The sequence below is a fragment of the Salmo trutta genome, chromosome 17, assembly GCF_901001165.1.
Source record: "Salmo trutta chromosome 17, fSalTru1.1, whole genome shotgun sequence".
Taxonomy (NCBI): domain Eukaryota; kingdom Metazoa; phylum Chordata; class Actinopteri; order Salmoniformes; family Salmonidae; genus Salmo; species Salmo trutta.
In genome coordinates, this window is record NC_042973.1 from 40,511,207 (window position 1) to 40,530,904 (window position 19,698).

General features: G+C 49.1%; 1 protein-coding gene across 2 annotated transcripts; it reads left to right on the top strand.

The window, feature by feature from the left end:
- Positions 1–1,530: 1,530 nt before the first annotated feature.
- On the top strand, positions 1,531–18,711 carry mlc1 (modulator of VRAC current 1). 2 transcript variants are annotated; one of them, XM_029696773.1, is made up of 13 exons: positions 1,532–1,695; positions 3,684–3,798; positions 6,824–7,132; positions 7,587–7,676; positions 8,043–8,096; positions 9,296–9,397; positions 9,635–9,736; positions 16,253–16,324; positions 16,512–16,628; positions 16,820–16,876; positions 16,966–17,088; positions 17,418–17,579; positions 18,146–18,711. In XM_029696773.1, exons 3-13 carry the CDS (start codon positions 6,899–6,901, stop codon positions 18,224–18,226), a joined length of 1,194 nt encoding a protein of 397 aa, XP_029552633.1. In that variant the 5' UTR covers positions 1,532–1,695; positions 3,684–3,798; positions 6,824–6,898; the 3' UTR covers positions 18,227–18,711. The 2 variants fall into 2 exon arrangements, with proteins under 2 accessions (XP_029552634.1, XP_029552633.1); XM_029696774.1 differs by lacking the exon at positions 3,684–3,798 and having other exon boundaries at positions 1,531–1,695.
- Positions 18,712–19,698: the final 987 nt, after the last annotated feature.

The window sequence follows — 19,698 nt, forward strand, 5'->3', positions numbered from 1 at the left end:
GTCTGTCTGTCTGTCTGTCTGTCTGTCTGTCTGTCTGTCTGTCTGTCTGTCTGTCAGTAGCAGCAGCCAAGTGTATCTGGCCTGCCAAACAACATAATGAATCAAAATAAAACCATTACTCCTCATGTGTACAACATGGCAGGACTATAAGGACACCCCAGGTTAGTTTCCTCTGTGTGTTTTTCTATTTGCAGGATAGATAGGTTTTTAAGAAGAACTAGTCCTCTCCCACAAGATGTATGTAGGCCTACGTATGTTGCCATGCCAATTCACCTATGGGGCATTTAAGGATTCTATTATATGATATTCTATTCTACCCTCCACTGCTTCAAACTTCTTCAAAACTCAGACATGATAGATCGACAACTCTGTGCTCTGCTATGACCTTAGACACAGAATGGTACTGTGTTGAACTAAAGGCCTATGCTTTACTGAGACTGAGCAGCCATTCCGTGTCTTACGTTTGTTGAATTGTCCAGTGTGTGTAGAGGGGACGGAGGAAGGTGGAGGGGTGGAGGAGCTGTTGAAGAGTATCCATGGAAACGGCTGTCCAGGAACAATTTTAAACTGAGAGTATACTGCTTTGTTCAGAGTCTGAATGGAATCCCTGCTTGCGGGAACACACTCTCTCTCTCTCTCTCTCTCACACACACACACACACACACACACACACTTTAAACACGCACACAAACACTTTAAAAACAGACTAATTATATTCAAAAGGATGTAATTAAGGGAAAAGTATTATGGGGAAACTGATATGAAACACTGGAATGAATTTCCATCAGATTAGCTGTTGCAGATGTGGCATGAAATCACATGAACCAAATGCCTCTCTGTCTCCTCTTTTCTAAAGCCCTGCCGGACAATTTGATTTACTGGACTGTGAAGTGTAGCTAGCAACTGTTGGTCAGGCAGTGGCAAGGAGGGGGAACTTCTAGAGGGGAGAACCCAGAGTTATTTAACTGAAACAATGAGATTATTCTCGCTATGTGTGTGTTTTGTATGGGATGTGTGTGTGTGTGTGTGTGTGTGTGTGTGTGTGTGTGTGTGTGTGTGTGTGTGTGTGTGTGTGTGTGTGTGTGTGTGTGTGTGTGTGTGTGTGTGTGTGTGTGTGTGTGTGTGTGTGTATTCAGTCTACAGTTATGTGACTGTTTGTCCCTATACCGTATGGAATTTGTGTGTGTCCGTGTGCTTGACCAAGTATCTGGGCCTGACTGTGTGTATTAGCTAAAGTTTGTTTGTATGTTCTCAGTGTGTGAGCAGATGGGTGGAAGGACAGAAGGGAAAGGTGGTCTGCCCTATCTATCTCTGCCCCTAGCGCGAGCCCCTTCTCCCCTTGTTTCTCTCCCCTCCTCCTCTCCTTTCCGCCTCTCCTCTCCCCTCTTTGTCATTCACAGTCTGTATGCCTCTGGCACAGAATGCGCTGGCAGCCTGAGAGGCATGGGTTTTTGTTCCCCTCTTTGAAAACAGCTAGCTCCAGAATTTTGTTCTCTCTTCTAAAGAGAGTGAGAGAGAGAGGGAGGGTGAGAGTGGGAGAGGGAGGGAGAGAGAGGGGGAGAGGGAAGAAACGTCTTTCCGACCGACAAAAACAAGTGTCTTCTATATGGGATTATAAAATTGCTGTGTGTCCATTGAGAGAGAACTTGTGGGTAGATAAGTTTGGGAGATACTACAAGACGGACAACTAAACAGGTGAGTGGGAGAGGAAGACAAGGGAACGGGAGAGGAGGGGAAGGAGAGGGTGGAAAGAGCCGTGTTTGAGTCAGATGAGACCTGTAGGAGAGAGGGGAGTGGGTGTTGTTTTTGAAATACTGTAGGATTCATTGACGTGTGAACATTTATTTGCGTGTACTTCCATTTGTATTGATCTTGTTCCTTGATATCCCCTTTTTATCCTCTATCCACTCAGTTATACCTATTTTTACTACACACCCTTTTCACTCAGAGGTATATAATGCTCTCAGATGTTGATTAGTCTGAACTACTTTGATGAATATAACTCATAATACATGTTGTTGATCTTCTATATTTTTATTGGAAAGAAGATTCAAGAAATCAAGATTAATGGTAAATAAAACAATGTCTTATGACCCTTTGTGCAAAATCCTTATTTATCAACTCATCATTTATTGAAATAACTTATTATTTCCATTTGTGCAGCCATTTTATCTCCCTAAAGAACCAAAAATAATGACGTTATCGTTTGATCCCGATTCTGATTTCTCAAAGTGTCTGAATGTCACACAATAAATTATAATTTGATTCAGATACTGATTCTGTACATCTGACAAAGTGTTGGAGCCCTTCCCTGCAGTCAAATGACCTAGCGGTCTCATGGTGGAATGTTATTCATATTTTTCATATTTTTATAATTAATCAACATTGTTGAAAAAATAACTGCCTAAAAGCCAGTGTTCCTACACTCTTAGAAAAAAAGGTGCTATCTAGAACCTTAAAGGGTTCTTCGGCTGTCCCCAGGGACGAACTGGGAATGAAAAATGGCCCTGGACTTTTTGACTCAGACCGGCCTACCAAAACCCCCCAGCGATACACCACCACCCACACAACCCACGCCACACTTTATGAAAAACAAGATTACTGAACAATATTTATAACAATGACTTTAGTAAAATAGATGTAAAATATAACAAGGGGGATGTGTTGCTCTTAGGGGGAGGCTGGCTGGAAGGAGCACATATTGGCACAATGGCACTGGCAGCAAGGTGGCAAGGATCTCTGGAACCATCTGACCAGATAAATAAATAATACAGGAAGAAATGTGTTGGTGAAAAGACTGGTGAGTAGGCAAGTCATAGAATAAAATAAAAATAAACATATTTCCTACCTCTTTAAATGAGCAATTTCTGCAGCAGCTCACTTCTTTCAGCAGTGCCATCTATAACCAGGTCACGGTCTAGGGCCATTAAAACATCTCGCTCAGTAGCCATGACCATAAAAGCCTCCAAGTGCTGTTGAGATAGAGTGCTCCTGAGCCTACTCTTGATGAATTTCAGAGTAGAGAACCTCCGCTCGCAAGCCTCCTGGGTTACTGACAGGGTAAGTAGGAGCTTGTAAGCAAGGCCCAGGATGTGGTATGCGTCGGTCTATAGGTTGTACTGACTAAGAATACAGTAGCAACACACTGGACAGTCCTTGTAAGATGAACAACTCTTGTTCAACATCTCCACCTCATCTTCATTTCCTTCAGGTCCATAATCCTCCATAGTCCTGGTTGTGTATTCTTCAAATCCCGATTGTTTTAACCTAGTCCACTGTTCTGCCAGACTCATGAGCTCACTGCTCACACTGCTCACTCTGCTGTCAAATTTGATCAAACATTGTTTTTAGTTCTTGAAGGGCTTTCTGTGGAAAGCCACTGGCACTGGATGTGAGCTGACTAAAGGTTTTAGGGTCCAGAAGAGCCATGTCGGCATACAAGGTGCCATTACTCAGAAATTGCCGATGGATGCTATCTATAATTGTATCCAGAATTTGATTATGGACACCAATCCTGTATGCACTCTCTGCCCAAGCCTCATCTTGTGCCATCTCTCCAGGCATGGTTTAATTATTTCTAGCCCTGTTTCCTCATCCCGTTCCTGCAACTTCCTGTTGGCCCACTGAACAAATGTGTCTGCAGCTGCCTTGACCTTTTCAAAATCTCTTGCCGTTCCTTTCAGCTGCTCCTCTGTAGACACAACCATACGATGCGCAGACAGAATGTCCATTCCACTTGTTTGAAGATATTTTCAGACTGGTGAGGTGACCTGAAATATTCTGAGGAATATCTGAGCTGTAAGTATTGCTTCATACTTCAGCAACCCCTCAATGTATCCTTGTGCCTTGACCCATGCAATGGTGTTGATGTTTTTCTGATCTTGTATGGTTGAAAGAGTGAGAAGGACATCAACATACAGACCCTCATCTGGATTTCCAAAAGTTCCAAAGCCTTTCTTTAAGGCACAGTCTTTAGCCCACCAGCGTGTCTCTCCAATTGGAGCAAGATGTCTGTGTCCTTGGTCCTTGCTCTCCTTCTCCCAAATGTTCATCCTCTGGTAGGATTCACGGAAGAACACAGCTATGTTGTTAAGAAATACACAACCAACATTTATCTTTTTTGTAGGATTTGTTCCGTCGTTAAATCCTTGTGCAAGAAAAATGGTCTACAGTCAAGGCCAAAAGTTTTGAGAATGACACAGATATTAATTTTCACAAAGTCTGCTGCCTCAGTTTGTATGATGGCAATTTGCATATACTCCAGAATGTTATGAAGAGTGATCAGATGAATTGCAATTAATTGCAAAGTCCCTCTTTGCCATGCAAATGAACTGAATCCCCCAAAAACATTTCCACTGCATTTCAGCCCTGCCACAAAAGGACCAGCTGACATCATGTCAGTGATTACCTCATTAACACAGGTGTGAGTGTTGACGAGGACAAGGCTGGAGATCACTCTGTCATGCTGATTGAGTTCGAATAACAGACTGGAAGCTTCAAAAGGAGGGTGGTGCTTGGAATCATTGTTCTTCCTCTGTCAACCATGGTTACCTGCAAGGAAACACGTGCCGTCATCATTGCTTTGCACAGAAGGGCTTCACAGGCAAGGATATTGCTGCCAGTAAGATTGCACCTAAATCAACCATTTATTGGATCATCAAGAACTTCAAGGAGAGCGGTTCAATTGTTGTGAAGAAGGCTTCAGGGCGCCCAAGAAAGTCCAGCAAATGCCAGGACCGTCTCCTAAAGTTAATTCAGCTGCGGGATTGGAGCACCACCAGTACAGAGCTTGCTCAGGAATGGCAGCAGGCAGGTGTGAGTGCATCTGCATGCACAGTGAGGCAAAGACTTTTGGAGGATGGCCTGGTGTCAAGAAGGGCAGCAAAGAAGCCACTTCTCTACAGGTGGCCAGTCCGTCATTGGCTGTCCCCATAGGATAACCCTTTGAAGAACCATTTTTGGTTGCAGGTAGAACCCTTTTGATTCCAGGTAGAACCCTTTGGATTCTTTGGGTGCCAAAATTGGTTCTCTTATAGGGACAGCTGAAGAACCCTTTTGGAACCCTTTTTAATTTTTCTATCAACAATGATAAGCCACCAGGGTCTGACAACTTGAATGGAAAACTGAGGATAATAGCAGATGATATTGCCACTCCTATTTGCCATATCTTCAATCTAAGCCTACTAGAAAGTGTGTGCCCTCAGGCCTGGAGGGAAGCAAAAGTCATTCCGCTACCTAAGAATAGTGAAGCCCCCTTTACTGGCTCAAATAGCCGACCAATCAGCCTATTACCAACACTTAGTAAACTTTTGGAAAAAATTGTGTTTGACCAGATACAATGCTATTTCACAGTTAACAAATTGGCAACAGACTTTTAGCATGCTTATAGGGAAGGACATTCAACAAGCACAGCACTTACTCAAATTACGGATGATTGGTTGAGAGAAATTGATGATGAAAAGATTGTGGGGGCTGTTTTGTTAGACTTCAGTGTGACTTTTGACATTATTGATCATAGTCTGCTGCTAGAAAAACGTATGCGTTATGGCTTTACACCCTCTGCTATATTGTGGGTAAAGAGTTACCTGTCTAACAGAACACAGAGGGTGTTCTTTAATGGAAGCCTCTCCAACATAATCCAGGTAGAATCAGGAATTCCCCAGGGCAGCTGTCTAGGCCCCTTACACATTTCTTGCAATCTTTACTAATGACATGCCACTGGCTTTGAGTAAAGCCAATGTGTCTACAGCTACTGAAATGACTGCAACACTTAACAAAGAGCTGCAGTTAGTACCAGAGTGGGTGGCAAGGAATAATAAAGCTCTGCTCTGCCTTCTTATCAACAATATCAACAAGGCAGGTCCTACAGGCCCTAGTTTTGTCACACCTGGACTACTGTCGTGTGGTCAGATGCCACAAAGAGGGACTTAGGAAAATTACAATTGGCTCAGAAAAGGGTAGCACGGCTGGCCCTTAAATGTACACGAGGAGCTAACATTAATGATATGCATGTCAATCTCTCATGGCTCAAAGTGGAGGAGAGATTGACTTCATCACTACTTGTTTTTGTAAGAAGTGTTGACAAGCTGAATGTACCGAGCTGTCTGTTTAAACTACTAGGACTCGGACACCCATGCATACCCCACAAGACATGCCACCAGAGGTCTCTTCAAAATCCCCAAATCCAGAATAGACTATGGGAGGGGCACAGTACTACATAGAGACATGACTACATGGAACTCTATTCCTCATCAGGTAACTGATGCAAGCAGTAGAATCAGATTTAAAAAATAGATACAAATACCCCTCATGGAACAGCGGGGACTGGGAAGAGACACAAACACAGGTACAGACACGTGCATATGCACACAAACGCTAGTACTCTACACACACCTACATTGAAATAACGCTGTATGATGGTATTATCAATTTTGTATTGTAGATATGTAGTGGTGTAATAATGCTATATGATGTACTGTTTTATCTTTTGTTTTATATGTAATGTAAGTGCCTTAATGTGTTTGGACCCCAGGAAGTGTAGAATAATGAGAATCCCTAATAAAAAAAAATTACAAACAGTTTAGCTATATTTCAGTCTTCTGTGATTTATATAAAGTGTAATATTGGGATGTAAACTCAAAATGGAATACATTTCCACTCTATATCTGACATTGTATAGGTGTCTTCTTTTTTTAAGCCCATAACCATGTGTGTGAGGTGGATACTTTTGTTTCAAAGTGGATTTGTTTAAGACTACTAAGAAACGTTTTGTGTGACCCTGATGTAACCCACTGCAGTAAAAGGTTCATGTCCGTTCTGCCAGACACATACAGGTTCCTCAGACCCAGTGTGACCGTCCCATTGGACTATCTGGGGGCGCTGTCACTCATCTCTCACTATGATGCAGCGGGACGATCTGTCTGCCATGGAGGAGTTCAGCTACACCCAGATGCCCACGCTGGAGAGGGGGGGTGGCGGGGGTACGGTGGGCCGGCGGGGGTTTGCGGAGAGGGAGCGGCCGGAAAGCTACACGGTGGACGTGAGGGCCAGTGATCTGCAGCTTGCCCACTCTGAGAAGCCCATGCACCCCTGCCTCAGCTACAGGACCTGGCTCTACAGCGTCCTCATTGGGGTGAGAGGTCGGGAGGTCAAGAGTTAAAGGGATGGACAAATGTGGCATTCCAAAAACCCAGTGCTGCTGTAATTGATTACTCAATGCCATTGAATGGTTAGAGAGAGCCCACTCAATATTGTCTGGCTATTCCATTCACATTCGGATTTGAAGGCAGAAAAACATGAGCATAAAATCATCCCTCAAAGGGGGGAATGTACAACCTCCTCACAGGGGTGAGAGAAAAGAGAACAGGGGTGGGGGGGACAACTTTTTGGTAAGTGAACTCTGCTCTTGGCAGTTTACATGCTAACCATTGTGCGTGTGTGTGTGTGTGTGTGTGTGTGTGTGTGTGTGTGTGTGTGTGTGTGTGTGTGTGTGTGTGTGTGTGTGTGTGTGTGTGTGTGTGTGTGTGTGTGTGTGTGTGTGTGTGTGTGTGTGTGTGTGTGTGCGTGCGTGCGTGTGTGGTTCACAGAGCAGTCTGTTGGTCACAGCAGGCTTCTCTCTCTACCTGGGAAATGTGTTTCCTGCTGCTATGGACTACCTGCGCTGTGCTGCAGGCTCGGTGAGTGGCTCTCAGCTGACCAGAGTCTGAAAACAGGCTGATCCTCATGATCGTTGTTATTATTATGATAATCATCATGACTTGATAGTACAGTAGCTTCAAAATAGAACCCTTACAAGAGCAGAGACACGTGCTTCTAATCATGTTCATTATAATGAAGACAAATCTGCTCAGTAACAAAAACGTTTAACACCTGGTGCCTATGAAACAGCATAGCACTGCAGGCAAGCCAATATTGAGTGTATGTACTATATTTGTGTTATCTTGCGTGCCAGGCTTGAGAGCTACAGAGTAGTGTATGAAGTATTATGAGAAACTTTCATCTGGCTCCTGTGAGATAAGTACTTGTGTGTGTCTTTGTTTCAGAGTGTCCCGGCAGCAGTTGTCAGCTTTGCCATTGCCAAGAACCATCATGTTGCAGTGAGTACACAACAAATAGACTTACGCTACTCAATGAGCAAATGTGTATTTGTTGCATGAATGTTGTCCAGGGGCCACTGAGCTAGTGCTTAATGCTGTCAGAATGTCCCCTTAATACTGTAAACATGTCCCCGTAATACTGTCAACGTGTCCCCTTAACCTTAATACTGTAAACATGTCCCCATAATACTGTCAACGTGTCTTCTTAATACTGTAAACATGTCCCCGTAATACTATTAACATGTCTCCGTAATACTGTCAACATGTCTCCTTAATACTGCCAACATGTCCCCTTAATACTGTCAACATGTCCCCTTAACACTGTCAACATGTCCCCTTAATACTGTCAACATGTCCCCTTAATACTGTCAACATGTCCCCTTAACACTGTCAACATGTCCCCTTAATACTGTCAACGTGTCCCCTTAATACTGTCAACGAGTCCCCTTAACCTTAATACTGTCAACATGTCCCCTTAATACTGTCAACATGTCCCCTTAATACTGTCAACATGTCCCCTTAATACTGTCAACGAGTCCCCTTAATACTGTCAACATGTCCCCTTAATACTGTCAACATGTCCCCTTAATACTGTCAACATGTCCCCTTAATACTGTCAACATGTCCCCTTAATACTGTTAACATGTCCCCATAATACTGTCAACATGTCCCCGTAATACTGTCAACATGTCCCCTTAATACTGTCAACATGTCCCCTTAATACTGTCAACTTGTCCCCTTAATACTGTCAACATGTCCCCTTAATACTGTCAACTTGTCCCCTTAATACTGTCAACATGTCCCCTTAATACTGTTAACATGTCCCCATAACACTGTCAACATGTCTCCTTAATACTGTCAACATGTCCCCGTAATACTATTAACATGTCCCCGTAATACTGTCAACATGTCCCCTTAATACTGTCAACATGTCCCCTTAATACTGTCAACTTGTCCCCTTAATACTGTCAACTTGTCCCCTTAATACTGTCAACATGTCCCCTTGATACTGTTAACATGTCCCCGTAATACTGTTAACATGTCCCCTTAAAACTGTCAACATGTCCCCTTAATACTGTCAACATGTCCCCTTGATACTGTTAACATGTCCCCGTAATACTGTTAACATGTCCCCTTAAAACTGTCAACATGTCCCTGACACAGGTGCTAATAATATATTTTACATCTGTGATTGACAGGTGTCAGATTTCCAGGTGGTATTTGTGTCCACCTTCGCTGTGACGACCACTTGCCTGGTGTGGTTTGGCTGTAAGCTGGTGTTGAGTCCCTCTGCTGTCAATGTGAGTCTACAGCCGATCTGTTTTTCTCATCTCTGTGCACCCTAGATGTAGTTGCCCTAAGGCAAAGCCTTGAGGGGCTTCAATTGTTTGTTTGCATGATACGCTAACACCTGACTTGCATTACAATCACACACACCTGCATGTTGTAGGATACAGATGTTGAATGAATCTCTCTCCCTGTCTCTGACAATCTCTCTTCCCTCCTCTGTTTCCCTCCCATGGCCCGCCGCTGTTCAGATCAACTTTAACCTCATCCTGCTGATTCTGCTGGAGGTGCTGATGGCCAGTACAGTCATCCTGTCTGCACGCTCTGCAGAGGACTGCTGTAGCCACAGGAAGGTGTGTGTGTTATTGTTAAAGCTGGGAAACAGTATACAGTTTGTGCATCTGTTGTACTCTTGTACTATGTGCTGTACTCTTATTTGTACTGTGCTGTGTGCCGTGTAGGAATGTTTGTCTGCATGTCATTATAACATGCATCCCTCTCTCTCCCCCTCCCTCCTCACTGTATGTCAACTCTCTCCCCCTCCCTCCTCACTGTATGTCCTCTCTCCCCCCTCCCTCCGCACTGTATGTCCTCTCTCCCCCTCCCTCCTCACTGTATGTCCTCTCTCTCCCCCTCCCTCCGCACTGTATGTCCTCTCTCTCCCCCTCCCTCCGCACTGTATGTCCTCTCTCCCCCTCCCTCCTCACTATATGTCCTCTCTCTCCCCCCTCCCTCCTCACTGTATGTCATCTCTCTCCCCCTCCCTCCTCACTGTATGTCCTCTCTCCCCCTCCCTCCGCACTGTATGTCCTCTCTCTCCCCCTCCCTCCTCACTGTATGTCCTCTCTCTCCCCCTCCCTCCGCACTGTATGTCCTCTCTCTCCCCCTCCCTCCGCACTGTATGTCCTCTCTCCCCCTCCCTCCTCACTGTATGTCCTCTCTCTCCCCCCCTCCCTCCTCACTGTATGTCCTCTCTCCCCCTCCCTCCTCACTGTATGTCCTCTCTCCCCCTCCCTCCTCACTGTATGTCCTCTCTCCCCCCTCCCTCCGCACTGTATGTCCTCTCTCCCCCTCCCTCCTCACTGTATGTCTCTCTCTCCTCCCCCTCCCTCCGCACTGTATGTCCTCTCTCCCCCTCCCTCCTCACTGTATTCCTCTCTCTCCCCCTCCCTCCGCACTGTATGTCCTCTCTCTTCCCCCCCCTCCCTCCGCACTGTATGTCCTCTCTCCCCCTCCCTCCTCACTGTATGTCCTCTCTCTCCCTCCCCCCTCCCTCCTCACTGTATGTCCTCTCTCCCCCTCCCTCCTCACTGTATGTCCTCTCTCCCCCTCCCTCCTCACTGTATGTCCTCTCTCCCCCCCTCCCTCCGCACTGTATGTCCTCTCTCCCCCTCCCTCCTCACTGTATGTCCTCTCTCTCCCCCTCCCTCCGCACTGTATGTCCCTCTCTCCTCCCCCTCCCTCCGCACTGTATGTCCTCTCTCCCCCTCCCTCCTCACTGTATGTCCTCTCTCTCCCCCCTCCCTCCTCACTGTATGTCCTCTCTCCCCCCTCCCTCCTCACTGTATGTCCTCTCTCCCCCTCCCTCCTCACTGTATGTCCTCTCTCCCCCCTCCCTCCTCACTGTATGTCCTCTCTCCCCCCTCCCTCCTCACTGTATGTCCTCTCTCTCCCCCTCCCTCCTCACTGTATGTCCTCTCTCTCCCCCCTCCCTCCTCACTGTATGTGCTCTCTCCCCCCCCTCCTCACTGTATGTCCTCTCTCCCCCCCTCCCTCCTCACTGTATGTCCTCTATCTCCCCCTCCCTCCTCACTGTATGTCCTCTCTCTCCCCCCCTCCCTCCACACTGTATGTCCTCTCTCCCCCCTCCCTCCGCACTGTATGTCCTCTCTCCCCCTCCCTCCGCACTGTATGTCCTCTCTCTCCCCCCTCCCCCTGTACTGTATGTCCTCTTTCTCCCCCTCCCTCCTCACTGTATGTCCTCTCTCTCCCCCTCCCTCCGCACTGTATGTCCTCTCTCTCCCCCCTCCCCCTGTACTGAATGTCCTCTTTCTCCCCCTCCCTCCTCACTGTATGTCCTCTCTCTCCACCTCCCCCTGTACTGTATGTCCTCTCTCTCCCCCTCCCTCCGCACTGTATGTCCTCTCTCCCCCTCCCTCCGCACTGTATGTCCTCTCTCTCCCCCCTCCCCCTGTACTGTATGTCCTCTCTCTCCCCCTCCCTCCTCACTGTATGTCCTCTCTCCCCCCTCCCTCCGCACTGTATGTCCTCTCTCTCCCCCCCTCCCCCTGTACTGAATGTCCTCTTTCTCCCCCTCCCTCCTCACTGTATGTCCTCTCTCTCCACCTCCCCCTGTACTGTATGTCCTCTCTCTCCCCCTCCCTCCTCACTGTATGTCGTCTCTCTCCCCCCTCCCGCCACACTGTATGTCCTCTCTCCCCCCCTCCCTCCTCACTGTATGTCCTCTCTCTCCCCCCTCCCCCTGTACTGTATGTCCTCTCTCTCCCCCCTCCCTCCGCACTGTATGTCGTCTATCTCCCCCCTCCCGCCACACTGTATGTCCTCTCTCCCCCCTCCCTCCGCACTGTATGTCCTCTCTCCCCCCTCCCTCCTCACTGTATGTCCTCTATCTCCCCCTCCCTCCTCACTGTATGTCCTCTCTCACCCCCCTCCCTCCACACTGTATGTCCTCTCTCCCCCCTCCCTCCTCACTGTATGTCCTCTCTCACCCCCCTCCCTCCACACTGTATGTCCTCTCTCCCCCTCCCTCCTCACTGTATGTCCTCTCTCTCCCCTCCCTCCGCACTGTATGTCCTCTCTCTCTCCCCCCTCCCTCCGCACTGTATGTCCTCTCTCTCCCCCTCCCTCCGCACTGTATGTCCTCTCTCTCCCCCTCCCTCCGCACTGTATGTCCTCTCTCTCCCCTCCCTCCGCACTGTATGTCCTCTCTCTCCCCCTCCCTCCTCACTGTATGTCCTCTCTCTCCCCCTCCCTCCGCACTGTATGTCGTCTCTCTCCCCCTCCCTCCTCACTGTATGTGCTCTCTCCCCCCCCTCCTCACTGTATGTCCTCTCTCTCCCCCCTCCCCCTGTACTGTATGTCCTCTCTCTCCCCCTCCCTCCTCACTGTATGTCCTCTCTCCCCCTCCCTCCGCACTGTATGTCCTCTCTCTCCCCCCCCTCCCCCTGTACTGAATGTCCTCTTTCTCCCCCTCCCTCCTCACTGTATGTCCTCTCTCTCCCCCCTCCCCCTGTACTGTATGTCCTCTCTCTCCCCCTCCCTCCGCACTGTATGTCGTCTCTCTCCCCCCTCCCGCCACACTGAATGTCCTCTCTCCCCCCTCCCTCCTCACTGTATGTCCTCTCTCTCCCCCCTCCCCCTGTACGGAATGTCCTCTTTCTCCCCCTCCCTCCTCACTGTATGTCCTCTCTCTCCCCCTCCCCCTGTACTGTATGTCCTCTCTCTCCCCCTCCCTCCGCACTGTATGTCGTCTCTCTCCCCCCTCCCGCCACACTGAATGTCCTCTCTCTCCCCCTCCCTCCGCACTGTATGTCGTCTCTCTCCCCCCTCCCGCCACACTGTATGTCCTCTCTCCCCCCCTCCCTCCGCACTGTATGTCCTCTCTCCCCCCCTCCCTCCTCACTGTATGTCCTCTATCTCCCCCTCCCTCCTCACTGTATGTCCTCTCTCATCCCCCTCCCTCCACACTGTATGTCCTCTCTCCCCCCCCTCCCTCCTCACTGTATGTCCTCTCTCCCCCCCTCCCTCCGCACTGTATGTCCTCTCTCCCCCTCCCTCCGCACTGTATGTCCTCTCTCCCCCCTCCCTCCTCACTGTATGTCCTCTCTCCCCCTCCCCTCCGCACTGTATGTCCTCTCTCCCCCCCTCCCTCCTCACTGTATGTCCTCTCTCCCCCTCCCTCCGCACTGTATGTCCTCTCTCCCCCTCCCTCCGCACTGTATCTCCTCTCTCTCCCCCCTCCCTCCTCACTGTATGTGCTCTCTCTCCCCCTCCCTCCGCACTGTATGTCCTCTCTCTCCCCCTCCCTCCACACTGTATGTCGTCTCTCCCCCCTCCCTCCGCACTGTATGTCGTCTCTCTCCCACTCCCTCCACACTGTATGTCCTCTCTCCCCCTCCCTCCTCACTGTATGTCCTCTCTCCCCCCTCCCTCCGCACTGTATGTCCTCTCTCTCCCACTCCCTCCACACTGTATGTCCTCTCTCTCCCCCTCCCTCCGCACTGTATGTCCTCTCTCCCCTCCCTCCGCACTGTATGTCCTCTCTCTCCCCCCTCCCTCCACACTGTATGTCCTCTCTCTCCCCCTCCCTCCACACTGTATGTCCTCTCTCCCCCTCCCTCCACACTGTATGTCCTCTCTCCCCCCTCCCTCCGCACTGTATGTCGTCTCTCCCCCTTCCTCCACACTGTATGTCCTCTCTCCCCCTCCCTCCACACTGTATGTCCTCTCTCCCCCTCCCTCCGCACTGTATGTCGTCTCTCCCCCTCCCTCCCCACTGTATGTCCTCTCTCCCCCTCCCTCCGCACTGTATGTCCGCTCTCTCCCCCTCCCTCCACACTGTATGTCCTCTCTCCCCCTCCCTCCACACTGTATGTCCTCTCTCCCCCTCCCTCCGCACTGTATGTCCTCTCTCTCCCACTCCCTCCGCACTGTATGTCCTCTCTCCCCCTCCCTCCGCACTGTATGTCCTCTCTCTCCCACTCCCTCCACACTGTATGTCCTCTCTCTCCCCCTCCCTCCACACTGTATGTCCTCTCTCCCCCTCCCTCCGCACTGTATGTCCTCTCTCCCCCTCCCTCTGCACTGTATGTCCTCTCTCCCACTCCCTCCACACTGTATGTCCTCTCTCCCCCCTTCCTCCGCACTGTATGTCCTCTCTCTCCCCCTCCCTCCGCACTGTATGTCCTCTCTCTCCCACTCCCTCCACACTGTATGTCCTCTCTCTCACACTCCCTCCACACTGTATGTCCTCTCTCCCCCTCCCTCCGCACTGTATGTCCTCTCTCTCCCACTCCTTCCACACTGTATGTCCTCTCTCCCCCTCCCTCCGCACTGTATGTCCTCTCTCTCCCCCTCCCTCCGCACTGTATGTCCTCTCTCTCCCCCTCCCTCCACACTGTATGTCCTCTCTCTCCCACTCCCTCCACACTGTATGTCCTCTCTCTCACACTCCCTCCGCATTGTATGTCCTCTCTCTCCCACTCCCTCCACACTGTATGTCGTCTCTCCCCCTCCCTCCACACTGTATGTCCTCTCTCCCCCTCCCTCCTCACTGTATGTCCTCTTTCTCCCACTCCCTCCACACTGTATGTCCTCTCTCCCCCTCCCTCCGCACTGTATCTCCTCTCTCTCCCACTCCCTCCACACTGTATGTCCTCTCTCCCCCCTCCCTCCGCACTGTATGTCCTCTCTCCCCCTCCCTCCGCACTGTATGTCCTCTCTCTCCCACTCCCTCCGCACTGTATGTCCTCTCTCCCCCTCCCTCCGCACTGTATGTCCTCTCTCTCTCCCACTCCCTCCACACTGTATGTCCTCTCTCCCCCCTCCCTTCACACTGTATGTCCTCTCTCTCCCACTCCCTCCACACTGTATGTCCTCTCTCCCCCTCCCTTCACACTGTATGTCCTCTCTCCCCCTCCCTCCGCACTGTATGTCCTCTCTCTCCCCCTCCCTCCTCACTGTATGTCCTCTCTCCCCCTTCCTCCGCACTGTATGTCCTCTCTCCCCCTCCCTCCTCACTGTATGTCCTCTCTCCCCCCTCCCTCCGCACTGTATGTCCTCTCTCCCCCTCCCTCCGCACTGTATGTCCTCTCTCTCCCCCTCCCTCCGCACTGTATGTCCTCTCTCCCCCTCCCTCCACACTGTATGTCCTCTCTCTCCCACTCCCTCCACACTGTATGTCCTCTCTCTCACACTCCCTCCGCATTGTATGTCCTCTCTCTCCCACTCCCTCCACACTGTATGTCGTCTCTCCCCCCTCCCTCCACACTGTATGTCCTCTCTCCCCCTCCCTCCTCACTGTATGTCCTCTTTCTCCCACTCCCTCCACACTGTATGTCCTCTCTCCCCCTCCCTCCGCACTGTATCTCCTCTCTCTCCCACTCCCTCCACACTGTATGTCCTCTCTCCCCCCTCCCTCCGCACTGTATGTCCTCTCTCCCCCTCCCTCCGCACTGTATGTCCTCTCTCTCCCACTCCCTCCGCACTGTATGTCCTCTCTCCCCCTCCCTCCGCACTGTATGTCCTCTCTCTCCCACTCCCTCCACACTGTATGTCCTCTCTCCCCCTCCCTTCACACTGTATGTCCTCTCTCTCCCACTCCCTCCACACTGTATGTCCTCTCTCCCCCTCCCTTCACACTGTATGTCCTCTCTCCCCCTCCCTCCGCACTGTATGTCCTCTCTCTCCCCCTCCCTCCTCACTGTATGTCCTCTCTCCCCCTTCCTCCGCACTGTATGTCCTCTCTCCCCCTCCCTCCTCACTGTATGTCCTCTCTCCCCCCTCCCTCCGCACTGTATGTCCTCTCTCCCCCTCCCTCCGCACTGTATGTCCTCTCTCTCCCACTCCCTCCACACTGTATGTCCTCTCTCCCCCTCCCTTCACACTGTATGTCCTCTCTCCCCCTTCCTCCGCACTGTATGTCCTCTCTCCCCCTTCCTCCGCACTGTATGTCCTCTCTCCCCCTCCCTCCGCACTGTATGTCCTCTCTCTCCCACTCCCTCCACACTGTATGTCCTCTCTCCCCCTCCCTTCACACTGTATGTTCTCTCTCTTCCCCTTCTCTCACTCTGATTCTCCCTCTCCCCCACTTTGTCCCACCTCCTTCTCTCGCCCTTTCACTCCCTCAGCCAGTGACGTATGACGGTCCTGTGGTTCTGACACCGGCGGTCTTTCCCACCCGACTTCTGAAGGCCTACTCTGTGAGCACATAGACACTGAGTTTCTGTGTTCACGAATCAGATACATTATTACACATTCTACTATGTACTCTTAACAGTGGATCTAATGTTTGTACATTGAAACACCACACATAAGCCGGCTACATTGTTGTTCAGCACTTACAGTACACCAGTGTTGATCCCAATAGTCACTACTGTTTTCTGACAGGTGATTGAGGTGATAGTAGGAATCTCGGCTGTGTTTGGCGGTATCATCGCTCTCAACATGGACGTCTTGCTCCCTGGCCCGTACCTGTCTGTCACCTTCTTCTGGATCTTAGTGGCTGTGAGTTAAGCTGCCTGTATTACATTGGGTCTATATAGCAGTGGTTCCAAAAAGTGTTGTACCCAACAAAGAGGCAAATTGTTTGCAGACACATCCCAGTCTTTATTCATGACCCAATAGCCTGTCTGTGACTCATCAATGGGTAAGAGACCGAATCACCTGTGCCTTTATTTTGGTCCCTTTCTCTGCAGTGTTTCCCCAGTGCCATTGCCAGCCATGTCGTGGCAGAATACCCCAACAAGTGTCTGGTGAGTTTCTAAGGGTTATGTATTCTGGACAGGTGTCATGCTCAACCATTACCCCACTGAAGACTATCTATCCCCCCGCCGCCTCTCAGGTGGAGATGCTGATTGCCATCAGCAGTGTGACGTCCCCGCTGCTCTTCTCAGCCTCAGGCTTCCTCTCCTGCAGTGTGCTCGGTTTCATTGACATCTTCCTGCATGAGGTGCCTACAGCCAAGGTGAGCTGCCTAGTGCTCTGTGACACAGTAGGTAGAGTCTGTGTAAATAGGATGAGCTCAGAAGGACTGCCTCAGGGAAGCCTCTAGATCAAAGTCATTGTCACTTGTGAATCCAGCGTTTTTGACAAACATGCTCAAGATATAACTAATGACCATCGAGAAATTCAATGAAATATAAAATCATACAGAGCTTTTCATGTGGTGGTTATGACTCAGATAGTGAGTGAATCCCAACGTTTTGACAAAGGGACATGCGATACGCTCAATAATGATTCTGTGGTTGTAACTCAGATGGAGTACCAATACAATATGTATGTGTGTGTCCCTAGCAATCGTATGAGATCCTGCTGCTGATTCTGATGGCGCTGCTGCTGGTGCAGGCAGTTCTGACTCTGGCCACCGTGGTGCACTGTGCCTCCTACAAGAGCCAGCTCCGCATGGGGGGTCCTGAGTGGGATGACAGCCTGCAGCTCCCAGCCTTCCACTCAGAGGTACACACACATACTGTTCACACAGTCATGAAGATTCCCATAGACATGAACTAGGACCAAAACTCTCCTATTGTACTCTCCTATTGTACTGCATACAGTCTTTCTCTCTCTCCCCTCTCTCTCTCTCTCTCTCCCCTCTCTCTCTCTCTCTCTCTCTCTCTTTCTCCCTCTTGCCGTCTCTCTCTCAAACACGCACGCATACAGACACACACACACACATATCTTTAGCAGATGAGATGTTGTGCTCTATGACTCACTGATGAAGATTCACTGATGAAGAGTCACTGACGAAGAGTCACTGATACTTTGACATACTGAGGTGAGAGATGCACCAGCTCTCTGAAAATGTCACTAACGTGTGAGGAGGAGTGATGCCTATGTCTAAGCTGGTCAGTCATGGAAAAACAGCATGCTGTGCATTGACGGTGTGCAGACTGCAGTGACAAAGTACTGTGTAACTGTCTCTGCTCTGTCTCTCTATTTTCTTTTCTAAATGATCTCCTCTCCTTTCCGATCCATCCCCTCTTCCCTCTCCCCTCTTCCCTCCCTCCATCTTGCTCACTCAGCAACAAGCATCCAACGGAACACTGCGGGAGTTTGACAAAGACAAGGCCTGGAAGGCGGTTGTGGTCCAAATGGCACAGTGAACAGAGGAGGAGGAGAAGGAGGACAAAACAGAAAAGATAGACAAGGGAGAGGAAGAAAAAATAAATAATGAATACCGGCAATCAGTTTCCCTGAAAAAGAAAAGGAACAAGGACAGGGGAGGACAAAAGAGTGAGGGAATGGAGAGGAAGGATACAGTAGGAAGTGTGTGACGTCATAAGCATTCACATCTCTCTGAGGTCTACATTTTAAAACATGCTATAACAATCTCCTTACTGTGTATAATCTGTAGACAATTGGGTACTCTCATGCCTGTTTGTACTGTATTTGCGGCACAGTATTTTTTCAGTCTTGGTCTGTATGTAGTTATCTTTATATATAGGGCTTTAGGTCTAATTGATATTTACATGGAGATTTACATATACAACAGACCTTCAGTTTTTTTACTATAAAACTATTGTGTCCTTTAGATACAGTTGGTGATTGTATTCCTGTCATGTCAACAAATAAAACAGTTTATACACCATCATGTCACTTCACCATTTTATGAACGATCATATGTATCAGTCCACCTTTTCTGGCTGGCACGTGCTGAAGCACCAAGAAGATTATGCAATTGACTTGTCTTTCTGGTCACAATATACGAATGGCACAAAATACTCAACTCAGCTTTCTAAGTTGGGATAAAATGTTCAGCAAACAGCGGTGTCATATGCGACTGTGAGAAATATGCGACTGTGACAAATTTGGTTGTTGGTGGGGAATTGCTAAACACTTGAGTTCCTTCCTTCGATAATGTCTGGAAATGTTGTGAATTACTGTACCATTTCTTTTAATCTATAATGAGCAAAAATATAAACACAACATGCAACAATTTCAAGGATTTGACTGAGTTACAGTTCATATAAGGAAATCAGTCAATTGAAATGAATTCATTAGGCCCTAATCTATAGATTTCACATGACTGGGCAGGGGAGCAACCATGAGTGTGCCTGGGAGGACATAGGCCCACCCACTGGAGAGCAGGGCCAGCCAACCAGAATGGGCTTTTCCCCAAAAAAGGGCTTTATTACAGACAGAAACACTCCTCAGCTGTCCGGGTGGCTGGTCTTAGACGATCCCGCAGGTAAAGAAGCCGGACGTGGAGGTCCTAGGCTCACGTGGTTACACGTGGTCTACGGTTGTGAAGCCGGTTGGACGTACTTCCAAATTCTCTAAAACGAAGTTGGAGATAGCTTATGGTAGAGAAATTAACATTCAATTATTTGGAAACAGTTCTGGTGGACATTCAGCATGCCAATTGCATACTCCTTCAAAACTTAAGACACCTGTGGCATTGTGTTGTGTGACAAAACTGTACATTTTAGAGTGGCATTTTATTTGTCAAATCAAATTAAATGTTATTTGTCACATGCGCTGAATACAACAGGTGAAATGCTAACTTACAAGCCCTTAACCAACAATTCAGTTTTAAGAAAAATCAGAGTTAAGAAAAATATTTACTAAATTAACA